The sequence below is a fragment of the Bombyx mori genome, chromosome 13, assembly GCF_030269925.1.
Source record: "Bombyx mori chromosome 13, ASM3026992v2".
Lineage (NCBI taxonomy): Eukaryota > Metazoa > Arthropoda > Insecta > Lepidoptera > Bombycidae > Bombyx > Bombyx mori.
In genome coordinates this window covers 1,556,601-1,569,986 of record NC_085119.1, presented here as the reverse complement: position 1 = coordinate 1,569,986, position 13,386 = coordinate 1,556,601, and the positions used below count along the sequence as shown (strand labels likewise).

At 36.3% G+C, this 13,386-nt stretch overlaps 1 protein-coding gene across 1 annotated transcript in view; it reads left to right on the top strand.

Annotated features, from left to right (window-relative positions):
- The window catches only part of LOC101735558 (protein O-mannosyl-transferase TMTC1), a 153,758-nt gene that overhangs the window by 126,452 nt on the left and 13,920 nt on the right, over positions 1 to 13,386 (top strand). Inside the window, exons 3-5 of the mRNA XM_038015019.2 lie at positions 2,489 to 2,666; positions 4,947 to 5,020; positions 6,856 to 6,993. Coding sequence (XP_037870947.1) covers positions 2,489 to 2,666; positions 4,947 to 5,020; positions 6,856 to 6,993 — 390 coding nt within the window. The remainder of the gene's footprint in view (positions 1 to 2,488; positions 2,667 to 4,946; positions 5,021 to 6,855; positions 6,994 to 13,386) is intronic.

Genomic DNA, 13,386 nt, shown 5'->3' with positions numbered 1-13,386 from the left:
CACTACCTGAATTTTAGATCACAATGCATTTAAAAATAATAAAATGCACTGCGTAAATTACTTTGAAACGTAATAGTAAATTCAACAGCATAAATTTAATGTAGCCTCATATAAAACTACTCAGTAGTATAGTAGTAGTAGTAGTAGTTAATTACTAATTATAGTAGTAGTCAAATGACAAAACGATATTCAATTTCATTCTGAAGCTCACGAAGGCGGAACAAACAATTGATTATTTTTGTTGAATCATACGCGTACTTAAAAGAATTTCTCGTAAAACTGATCAAATGATTATCCAATTTATTTCAATAAAATATTTACTTTTTTTCTCATTAAAACTATCGCTCCACGAACGGAGAAAATTTATTAAATTGGAGAATCGCACCGCAGTCATATCAACATATTCGGCTGAATTGATTTAACTTGTCAATCGTTTGAATAGGGAATTGAATGATACTACTCGAATTGTGCTGTCGATGGACTAGTTATAAAAATAATTTGAAACCCGGTGAACCATACCCTGTGTGTTCCTCAAATACAATATTGAATTTCCAAGGGACTAATTAGTTCGACTACGTCATAGAATTGTAGAAAAAAAAGATCTTTTTATCCATTATAAAGAATAATGTAGATTTTTTATTTGTTTTTTATTGCTAAGATGGGTGGACGAGCTCACACCTGGTGTTAAGTGGTAACTGGAGCTTATAGATATCTACGACGTAAATGCGCCACCCACCTTGAGATATAAGTTCTAAGATCTCAGTATAGTTACAACAGCTGCCCTACCCTTCAAGCCGAAACGCATTACTGCTTCACGGCAGAAATAAGCTTCCAACGTATTCTCACGTCCTTCGGTCACATCGCTCGTAGAGACCCCGATAACTTAGAGAAGCTGATGGTAGTTGGTCAGGTTGACGAGAGAAGACCACGCAGACGCTCACTTACCCCTGGTCTGCTCTAATAAAGACGCTCACTGGCCTGCCAATCGCTGAGGCTATAAAGACCGCCGAAGACAGGATGAGGTAGGGAAGTATGGTGCATCGAGTGGTTAGCATTTCAAACTAGACACAGCCTTCGGCAATGAAGAGCCTTACTTATAACAAGACTAGCTTTTGCCTGCGACTTCGTCCGCGTGGAATAGTTCAAAATAATGCTTTATTTTAAAACAAATTTGGTTAGCATAAAAAACGTTATAGTGAGCTAACCTTAACATATAGACATATGCTGTCGCGGACTTTTTTTATAGCTTTTAAAGGGGAACAATTCTGTCGTAAATTATTTTAGCGAAACTTTAACTTAACGTTTCTGCAGCGCACGCAGGGAAGCTCTCAAAAAGGAAAAAGACCCGATTTTGAAACATTCTTTATTGTTGCTCCGCTTGTATTGGTTTTTAGCGTGATGTTATACAACCTATAGCCTTCCTCAATAAATGGGCTATCTAACACTGAAATAATTTTTCAAATCTGACTAGTAGTTCCTGAGATTAGCGCGCTCAAACAAACAAACTCTTCAGCTTTATAATATTATCTATATATCAATACGTGAAGCAAAAGTTTTGTACCCCTATTTACGAAAATTGCGCGGACGGAGGAGTATGAAATTTCCCACACATATAGATAAAATAGAGAAGAAGTGCATAATGCTAATATTTTTTTAAAATAATGCTTAAAAGATACATTAAATCAATAAAGAAAACATTACATACACTACCATGTATTTGACACACACACGCTTGCATAGTGCTATTCGTTTATTAACAAACTTTTCTTATTGCATAAAGTCTATGGTCAAATTGAGAATAGATTAAATATTGTTTGTCTTATTTGTCTAAAGTGTAGTCTTGGCGAAATCTGTGATTATAGAAGTATAATAAATAGTCTTTACAATAGAACCATAATAATGTTCAAACTGATAATTTCAATTAATTATAGTCGAATTTCGACTACTGCGGGACCACTAGTAAGTATAGATACTTCATTTTGAATGTTTAAAGGCTTCGTCAAACAGAACACGTACTTAGCGCTGCGTTTTGACGTCGCGCTCTTTACATGTCACACAAATTGACTAGATGAGCCGAACTCTCCTTGACGCAACGTATTCGCCAAATCATAGTGCCTTTCGATAGCAGTGTGAAAATTTAAAAGTATTAAGACTTCGTGTGATTCAGATGTGGCATTGTACAAGCATGGGTATTTTCTACTTATTTCTATCAAATTTTCGGGCATTCTCCAGTATTTTAATACACATTCACTCGGACGCTAAAATAAAATTTGTAAAAAATTACAACGCCTGACGTCAAAGCGTCCTAATGCCGCGACAGAGCGTTGTGTACTTATAGCTCTGGGGCTCTGTTTGAACGGTATGTTACCATAGTAGTACAACACATCTCGGCGTCATAGCGCGCCGTCAGTTTAGCGTTCTGACGCGCGCTAATTACGCGTTCTGTTTGACGAAGCCTTAACTAAGTATAACGTCTCCCTTGTTGTAGACTAAACTACGCGTTAGCTGGACTGCGGCCGTGGTGGTGGCACGCTTGCAATGTGGCCTTACACGCGGCGTGCTGCGCGCTGGTGGCCCGCGCGTGCGTCACCATAGCTCGCCTGCAACGTCCCTTTGCCGCGCTCGCCGCCCTGCTATTTGCCGTTCACCCTATTCATACCGAGGCGGTAAGATTGTTTTTAAATACTTACACTAAATTTTTTTGGAACGAAGTTCCTTAAGGGACGATGCGGAGGGGTACTATAACCGGGAAAAAACGCCCGTAACGTAAGATTTTGTAATGCACACAGTGTACGACTTAACTTTGTAATAACGTCCAAAATATAACATATTTTTTACTGGTGGCGGGACGTCTTGTAAGTCCACACGGGTAGGTACCACAACCCTGCCTATTTCTACCGTGAAATAGCGTTTCGGTCTGAAGGGCAGGGCAGCCATTGTACTTTTAAAAGTGAGATCTTACAGCTCATTTCTCAAGGTGGGTGGCGGCATTTACGTTGTAGATGTCTATGAGCTCCGGTAACAACTTAACATCAGGTGGGCCGCGAGCTTGTCCAACCATCTAAGCAATAAAAAATGAAAAATAAAACAAAGACCTCATCGAAGGGCGAAAGGGTATTTGGTTTTTTCCGTTTCGCTTAATACGCGATGTTTGTCCTTGTAAGTAATAATTGGTATTAGTATCCGTTTTATTTGGTATTAGTATCAACAGTTCGATGTTTTTAATTGAATTCCAATTAAGTTTACCCCAATCAGATAGCTGAAGAAGTTTTTGGTTATGATATTTTTCCAAAATTTTAACTTTAAATGGCTTTCTTGTAAAGTTGCAAAATTGTCACTGAAATCAAATGGGCTTTCTTTCCTGTCCTCTACGCAGTGAACATTGATGTTGGAGTCCAAAGTCGACTTAATTTGTACAGACCAGCGCATGGGACTACGCCTCATTGACCTCTTTCTTTTCCACTTTTCCGATGATGGGTAGTTTTTCGAGATAGTCACCCTTCTTCCTCGCAAAAAAGAACTATAATCATATTATACTAATTCAATAAAAACTGTAAATAAGCTAAGTACACAATTCCACGTTAACATTTAATAGTCATTACGCTGTAAATTTTGTATTGCGGCCATTAACCGTGTTTGAAATTGTAAATTACCGTTTTTACAGCCCCTTATTTATTTACAATTGGTCGGTAGCGCTATATAAAAGTGTGTATAACGATTTGAGGACGATCTGTCGCTGTGCCGGTAGCTTTTGACATAAAACGGATCTCTTCATAGTTGGACTGTTTGTTCCATGGGGAGTGCTCTGAGGAATTGTTTGAGATGATACCATCATCTCGTTTTTACCGTCGCACCGCCCGTCACCGGAGTAGAGTTCATCCATACTACCTGGAGCCACTGCGTTCATCCACAGTGCGGTTTCCAGAGATCTTTTTTGCCACGTACGATCCGGTTTTGGAATGAGCTCCCTCCCCTCCACGGTGCTTCCCGAGCGCTATGGCATATCCTTCGTCAAACGAGGCTTGTGGAGAGTACTTAACGGTAGGCAGCGGCTTGGGTCTGCCATTGCTGAAGTCCATGGGTGATGGTAACCACTCACCATCAGGTGGGCCGTACACTCGTCTCCCTACAAAGGCAATAAAAAAAAAAGATGTGACAGTGAGGTTTGATTCTCGATCGGAATAAATAAATAAATAAATATTTACTAACAGTCATGCCACGTTAACTGTTCCCGTGATAAGTTCGTAAAGAACTTGTGTTACAGGTACCAGATAACGGAAATAAATATAAGATTTTTATTATACACATACACATATTTAATATACATCCATAACCCTGGAAAAGACATTTATATTTATCATACAAATATCTTCCCTTGGCGGGATTCGAACCCGCGACTCCCTTGTGTAGTGACCATGTCACTTACCACTACACCAGATGGCCGTTAATAGCCGGAATAGCAATGATAGAACTTAGGTATACAGAATCTGGGTACATTTTGCCGAATATGGAAAGTTAAGAAAACCTTGCTTAGTTTTTACTGCCAACTTCGACAGGCAAAATCTTATAATTCGCTTGGTGATAAAACGTGTGATAGTAACTCACTCCACTGATGTAGTGGCTGTCGTATTCTTCAAAAGCATCCAAGATAGGAGGACCGCATTCAGTGAAAGGCACTGGGGAAGGCCTATGTCCAGCAGTGGGCGGATAAAGGCTGATGATGATGATGATGATCCAAGATACGTGGTATCATCCATTACAAGTTCACAGAACATCATTCTATCAGATTTCAAGTAAATATCAAGACACGAAAGTATACGAAGAATTTTCACAGAGGATTGTTTGGATGGATATTGGTATGCTATCGATGGGATATTAATCGGAGTATTTAGGATTAAGTTCAACATTTCAAAAGTCGTTTGTTGACATTTCCTTGTCTTTCACAGGTAGCGGGAGTTGTGGGCAGAGCTGACGTATTGGCTTGTATATTTTTTTTGTCTTCACTACTTGTTTATCACAGGTAATATATACATATACGCTTCACTGGGCATTTAAAATTAACATTATTATTTATTGTCATTATTATAAGGAAGTTCAACACTCATATAAATATTAGCCTATGCATTAGTTAGATGCATTTTCTACATGGATACCAAGTTTCAAGTCAATCGGATGCATGGTTCAGTAGTTATAACGGAAAAACCGTAAAAACCACTGAAGATATATATATTAGTATAGATTACTGTCATTCGAGTCGTAGTATCATTGGGAAATTACTTAATACCAGATAGCCTTACCCAGCTCATTTAATTAAAAAAAAGTCCATTGTAAAAACGTAATAAGATTTCAGTACCCAAATCCTATTGAAATTCTCTTTTGTATTTTTTCTTTGAACAAGGCATTTGTTTAATCCGCTGAATAGTCTACAATGGAATGTATTCAAATATGTACATAGTGAAATAAAGACAAAAGAATACCAGTATAGTTTGCATAATACATTTTATCCAATAGTTATGCCTTTTATTTAACGCTGGGGAATCGGTTTACGTACCTGGTTGAAGGGGGGTAACAGACCAGGCTATGTTGAACTCCAGAGAAGTAGAGAAAGAGCAGTAGAAGACCAAGGTCCTCTCCTACAATTCCTCCTAGGAGACTACGCCTTGAGTAAAGCCCGTGAGGCACTTACCCTACAGAACCGACTACCAACTAAATCCCATCGATCCAAAATGCCTGTTATTTGCTTATTTATCTGACTGTAATAGCAAATGGTTAGGATTGTGTAGTGAGTTTGGGTGACTCTAGAAGTGAGCAAACGTTTGCTTGAACGATAAAATGGTGGTGATGCTGTTTATTTTCGGTTTCTATCGTTAAAATAATAATAAATTAATACGTGAAGCAAAAACTTTGTACCCCTTTTTACGAAAATTGCGTGGACGGAGGAGTATGAAATTTTCCACACTTATAGAGAATATAGAGAAGAAGTGCACAATGCTAATATTTTTTAAAGATAATGCATAAAAGATACATTAAATCAATAAAGAAAACATTACACACACTACATACCATGTATTTGACGCACACACGCATGCATACTATTTATTGTCAAACTTTTGTTCTTGACGCCTGTTGTCAAATTGAGAATAGATTAAATATTGTTTGTCTTTCTTAATGTTGTTTATAGTGTAGTCTTGGCGAAATTTGTGATTATAGAAGTATAAAATACAATCATAATAGTGTACAAACTTACAATTCCAATTAATTATAGTCGAATTTCGACTACTCCGGGACCTCTAGTAATAATAAATGCGCAAATTATTATTACATTGCAATCACCAATTCAAACTTAAAAAAACGAACGCCAAAATCAGCATAGGTGTTTTTTTTGTAATTCTCCAAGAAACAAATACACAGACAGAAAAAAAATCGTGATTCGAAATCGATGTAACCTACATACCTTAAAATCGCAATTTTTTTTAATGTAAAGCATGTTTCTATTTATTTTAAAATGATGTACACGAATATTTTGTTTCGTTGTGTATTCGACTTGTTCATAACTGATATATGTATATTTTCTTGCAAATAAACGAGTCTTAGTAAGAAACATAATATTATGAAGAAAAACAATTTCTAATTTTAGAGTTTCTAGATTCGTTTATATTATATTTCTAGATTATAGGATAGCTATTTCCAATAGTTATTACTGAAGCCGCACCTTTTTATATTATGCTAAAATCTAGCAAGACTGAAGCTAATATATGTTGGTTCAGACTTTTATATTATTATATCAAGTCATTACGCAGAAAACGTATTGCTACATTAGATATAAATTTCTAACTAATACCATTCTGTTCACAGACCGGCAAACAACAAGAAGTATGTATGGCTGAGCGTGGTACTTGGAGCATTGAGTATGCTTGCCAAAGAAACAGGAGTCACGGTTCTAATGTTGAATCTTATTTATGACTTTTATAGATGTTGGCCACTTGTCAAAAGGTATTTATTTATACTAATAAAAATAAATAATAGCAATTGGGAACGAATCACGTACAGTCGGTCGGATATCTATCTTCTATCTATATATTATATAAAAATGAATTGCTGTTCGTTAGTCTCCCTAAAACTCGAGAACGGCTGGACCGATTTGGCTTATTTTTGGTCTTGAATTATTTGTGGAAGTCCAGAGAAGGTTTAAAAGGTAGATAAATATGAAAATGCTCGGAATTAAATGAAAATAAGAATTTTGTTTTTCCTTTGATGTGTCCCCTGTCGGACGGATTCCTTTTGTTTTTGTTCATTTTATATAAAAGTTTAGGTCTTTTATTTATCGATTGAGGCACTACGAAGTCTGCCGGGTCAGCTAGTTACTAATAAATTAAATTACTAGTCAGCTATGACTAACCTCTTTGTCTTTACTTTTAACAACATACTATGGATATTAATAAGCCATAGTAAATGCAACGAAATCAGGATTAAGATAACTTCAATACGTCCCGTTCTTCAAACAGTTCTACGGTTCTACCGGAAGAGATCGCTTTTGGCGATAAGACCGCCTATTGTACAAACGTATCTGCTTGTTGACTGTTTTCTGATGTTAATTGTGTTTTGGTGTGCAATAAAGTATGTTCTCTCTCTCTCTCTATTTCTCTCTCCTCTCTCTCTCTCTCTCTCTCTGTACCGATCTATGCAAATTAACGAAGCTTTATGGTAACTTGATTTGACTGATTCGGGAGTACAGTTAGCGCCTCTGACTGTTGCACTTGGAGTCGTGGTTTCGATTCCCAAATCGGGCTAACATTCGTATGATGAACATGCTTGCCCCTTGTCTGGGTGTTTATTATCTATATATTATATTTGCATATAATATAATATTTAAACGCATATAAGTATGTATGTCTCTGGTGCCTACAATACAGGGAATGCGGTCGGATGACTATGCATGATTTGTTCCCAGTTTTTTTATTTCAATTACCTATCTTACGGAAGTATGAATGTGTCTAAAAAATAATACATGTGTTTGCATTACCTGACAGTAAAATTGAATATCAAAATTTGAGAGTTAGGCTTAGTATACAGCTACACTGGGGGCTGTGAAGTTGCTAGGTTGAGGTTCGGTGCTTTGGCCTAGTAACCAATTATGTTATGGCGCTTTTGCCACAAAAATTAGGTAATTGGTTAAAAATCCTCATCTAAATTTTAAAATCAAAAAGTTTTTGATTCAACTATGCTTTCAAGGGTGTTTTCAAATAGGTATAGTTGACTCACGATTTAAGAAGCAGTTTTAATACTGGGTCGAATCAGAAAAAGAGTGTAGGACTCTTTAAGCTCACAAAAGAATTATGATAATTTTGTTATTGCAACTTGTAAATTTTATGATGTTTTTTAATCACTCAAAAGATCTAGTCTTAAGTCGTAGTTAAGAACATATCTTATAATGCAGACTAGTTAAACAAAGACCCTTGTTGTCGATCAAAACACAAACATATGAAAATCAAACAAAAAAGGGCTGCCTAAATTACAACAGAAGCATTAAATTTAATTTTACTTTTGTTGTGATTTCTTTAAGATGTTCTCCTGATTTTAATGTTACAGTATCATCATAATATGGTCTATTAGATTTTGAATGACCGTCGATCTCATGGACTTCGGTAATGGTAGGAACATAATTAAGTTATTGTTTTAAAAAAAACCAAGTGGGAGCTAACTGTCGTTGGTTCGTTGCGCAAAAAGATCTCTTGATATGTATTATTTCATAGATTATTATTGTTATTGTTGTTGTAAAAAAAGCTTTGATAGTACCTAATAATAAAACTGCGATATTAAAATCACATTATCTTTTACAATTTCCCTCATAGAAAAACGGTAATGGAACGATCTTCCACTGAGCGAATCTAATTGCTCGGCAAACCAACGACCCGAATGATTTCAGAACTTGTATTTATATGTAAGGCTAAGCATGTTGTTAGTACGATTCAGTTATTATGATTGTTTTTTTATTCCTTTATTTTTATTGCTAAGGTGAATGGACGATCTCACAGTCCATCTTGTATTGAGTGGTCACTGGGGCCCATAGACATCAAGCACGTTAGTGCCGCCACCCATCTTGAAACATGAGTTCAAAATCTCATTTTTAGAGTACAACGACTGTCCTACCCTACACTCGGGTTGAAGGGTAGGGCAGCATCGCATTACTACTTCACGGCAGAAATAGGCAGGGTGGTTATACATACCCGTGCGGATCCACAAGTCGCCTTACCGCCAGTTATTATGCATATTATAATTTTTATGATATTGATTTTTATTACACGATGTTATTCCTTAATTGTGGAAGTAATTCGTGAATTTTTATTAAGGACGTATTTCATTAGAAAAATTGGTGTCAGACTGCGACATTCGAATATTGGTACAGTGGTATCGCTCGATACGAATGCACCGTCTTATCCTTTAGGCCATTATGACACCTTCTTGTCTTCATACCACATTTTGGGGTCGGCGCAGCGTGTCTTCTTTTCATGCTGTATAGGGATTTGGCATGAGTTTTAGGGTCGGTCGCCCGTTTGACGGCTACCCTCCTTGGGTGATATCTCCAATAGTACCTATATCCATTGGAACTGGCCATAAGAATAGACTCTTCTGTTTCTTAGTTTGTGTGTGTTTCTTTTACTTTATCCGTTTTTGGTTCTATGTTTTTTATTTTGTCATTCATCATCATCTCAGCCTGTCTACTGTCTACTACGAAAACATAGGCCTCTCCAACTGATGTGCAGTGTGGCCGGTCCGTTGCCACTTGCATCCAACGTCACCCAGCGATTTTCACCAGGTCTTCGGTGAATCTGGTAGGTGGTCGTCCCACACTGTGTTTGCCAGTACGTGGTCTCCACTCGAGTATTTTTCTGCCCCATTGGTCGTCCAATCTTGGCGCTAAGTGACCTGCCCACTGCCACTTCAGCTTGCTAATCCTACGGGCTATGTCAGCAACTTTGGTTCTTCTACGGATCTTCTCATTTCTGATTCGATCTCGTAGAGAAATACCAAGCATAGCCCTCTCCATAGCTCGCTGCGCTACACTAAGCTTTCTAAAAAAATCCCTTGTGAAGAACCACGTCTCGGAACCGTAAGTCATCACTGGTAACACATTGGTTGTAAACCTTTATCTTAAGGCGTTGAGGGATTTTGGACGAGAATCATTATAATATCATTATAAATGCTTACACTAAACTCTAGGTTAAGTGGAAAAAACTTTTTCCTTTATTGTATTTTAATATTCTGTTATGATAGCTTTTTCGAATCTGAAGTCATTTTCCGCTTCCTTCACCGCGCACCTGACCCGGACAGTGAAAAGGTTAACCACATCGTCAAACGTAATATAAATATTTTTAGCAGCGACCTTAAATGCGGCTTAACTTTAATGGAATTACAAAGGTCGTTGATTTTACACAACTCGTGAAAGGTGAACCGTGTCATTTGATCATATGGATTATCTTGATAGAAGGTTTTGGTGAATTGACAATTATTGTTTAATTAAACATCGAGTTTTACTGTCACAATCAAAGAAATTGGTTTTTATTCGGCATGTTTATACAAGTTCTCTTTAAAATTACTGGCACCTTATCTTTGATGCGTTTAATAAAAATAATTTTAGCTGGTCCAATTTGTTAGATAACGTAGGGAAAGTTAAGACAATTTTAATTGCTTTCAACAGTATCATGGACCAGCTGGTTTTAAGTGATTGCTGAAATATCTCTTTTCTTCTACATCGTTCCCTCACTACTGAGGATCGCGACCACATGCGACTTGGCATGGATGGCATGGACCGCACGGTACAAGCTACCACCAACCGCTTTCTTAACCAGATGTGATCACCTGGCTGGTTTTCTGCTTACAGCGCACTTGCCTTCTATGCGATACAAAGCGCTTATTTATTATGAGCTTCTGTAATGTTCATATCTGGGAGACCATATTACGATATCGGAAAAGCTCATATTACGGTCTTGGCAGATGGCAGAGAGCCTTTTTTGGATGTTGAGCTCTATTAAAATGGATTCGTTAGTTCTCATGGCAGGCCATGGTATTCGGAGTATCCTCCGCCACACCTACATTTCAAAGGCATCGATATTTTTGCCATCGCCGCTTTCCATGCACCATGTCTCCGCTCCGTAGCGAAATATGGAAAATTCCAGTGCCCGCACTAAGCGCGCTTTGGTTTTAAAGCGAATGCTACAGTTTTTCTAGATCTTCTCGAGGTTGACCATTGCACTTTACGAGCACATACGGCCTGTGACCCATCCATACACAGTTTCATTCAATAATATTTATAACCTTGCTCGATAGCAGTCAATAATATTCAAACTATTAGAATAGATAATAACGTTCTACAGAATCGCGATTGTGAAATTTGATCTTCTAATCAAAGCTTTCACTAGTAGGTATTCCCGTAGATGTCTGGTGCACGAAAAATCTTCAATATTTCATTTCTCAACGCGTCTAGCGAGAAACTAGAGTCTGGAATGTTTTAAATCGAATATCGATTTTTTTTAAAGCAGCTCGCTCGCACCTGTATTTTGTCTAGTTGTGCCCTAACAAAAATAAGTGTTTTGATTTGAAATGTTGGTTTGGCGTTATCCTAATCCAATTCTACTTATTGATCGAGTTGTCAATTTTATTAATGTATTCACATTTCATGCCTTCGGTAAACGCCTAATATCAGGTAGATAGTGGGCTTATCTGCTGATAATAGCATTTTTAAATGATCGAAAACAATCTGATACCTGTAGAATAAAGAAAGATATATTTAAAAGTTTAATCCCATTGACCTTAGAAGTGTAAAATGTACATTTATTTGACGAGCAAACGCTATTCAGCTTATGTCTAGAACGTGTTCGAATGACTAAGTTTACAATCATGGGTATTATAAAACTTAAGAGCCGTCTGTGTTACTTTAATCTTATTTGAAAATAAATACAAAGACTGTGGAGTCGATATTCAAAGTAAATTTTATTCAGTAAGAGCGACTAAATATATAGTAGAAGTGGCCTATTACTGAACTATTACTTAAAATTTGCCTTTCGTTGTCTGCTTTGTATTCATAATATGTTTAATGTTTTTATTGCTGATGATATCCATTTATGTTGACTAGAGGTCTCGCAGTAGTCGAAATTCCACTATAATTAATTGAATGATTGTATTTTATACTTCTATAATCACAAATTTCTCCAAGACTACACTATAAAAAATATTAACAAAGACAAACAATATTTAATCTATTCCCAATTTGACAACAGACGTCAAGAACAAAAGTTTGACAATAAATAGTATGCATGCGTGTGTGCGTCATATACATGGTATGTAGTGTGTGTAATGTTTTCTTTATTGATTTAATGTATCTTTTATGCATTATTTAAAAAAAATATTAGCATTGTGCACTTCTTCTCTATATGCTCTATAAGTGTGGAAAATTTCATACTCCTCCGTCCGCGCAATTTTCGTAAAAAGGGATACCGTAAAGTGGGGTAAATAGGGACAAAATCGAACTTCAGATTGAATTTTAACATAGTTCCAATTAAATAGTCACTGCTCAACCAAAGAAATAAGTTGAGTCTTGAACGTACCTAGGTGATAAAAACTGTTACATTATTTTAATTATTCAATTTAAAGAAATAATGGGTAAAATAATGGCCGTCCCAATTTACCCAGCGTCCGGGGTAAATTGACACGGTTAAGGGTTAAATTGGGATATTTGTAAGGGTTGTCAACTCGCAGTACTGCGATATATAGGTAGGTGCCATATAATTATTTATATGGACCGAAATGATGAATACAATCCATAATTTAAGCACAATACACAACATAGTGTAAATTAAGCTGGTTTCTATTCCGAAGCGATGTGACGTGAATGATAATCAACAATACAATGATCAAAAAAAGTATGTGCATGTTATATTTTAGAAAATTATTATTTAATTTCCTTAAAAATCACAACTCTGAAACAAAATGATAAAATAGAATAAAAAATAGAAAACAAAAGGACTGGAAATGCAATAATACAATTTTATTTAATCAACATTTTCAAAATAATCTTTGAGCAAGAGTAAGATATCAGGTGAATAAGATAAAAAAACAGCTTTATCTGATTACTGCCAATAATAACAAAAATAAAAGAAATTCTTTCTAAGCTAAATAACTAAACTCAATTAATTCACTCACTCATAATTGGATATCTCGGATTTTTAATTAATGTTACATTTAAAATCTGAGGCCTGTTTTTATTTGTGTGTGCGTTTTGAATGTTAACAAAATCATGATTCGATGCGTGAATAGATTCTGAAATAAAAGTTTTGATTCGTTTGAGTTCTTTTAACTTTTAATTTTTTTATTGCTATAAAGAACATA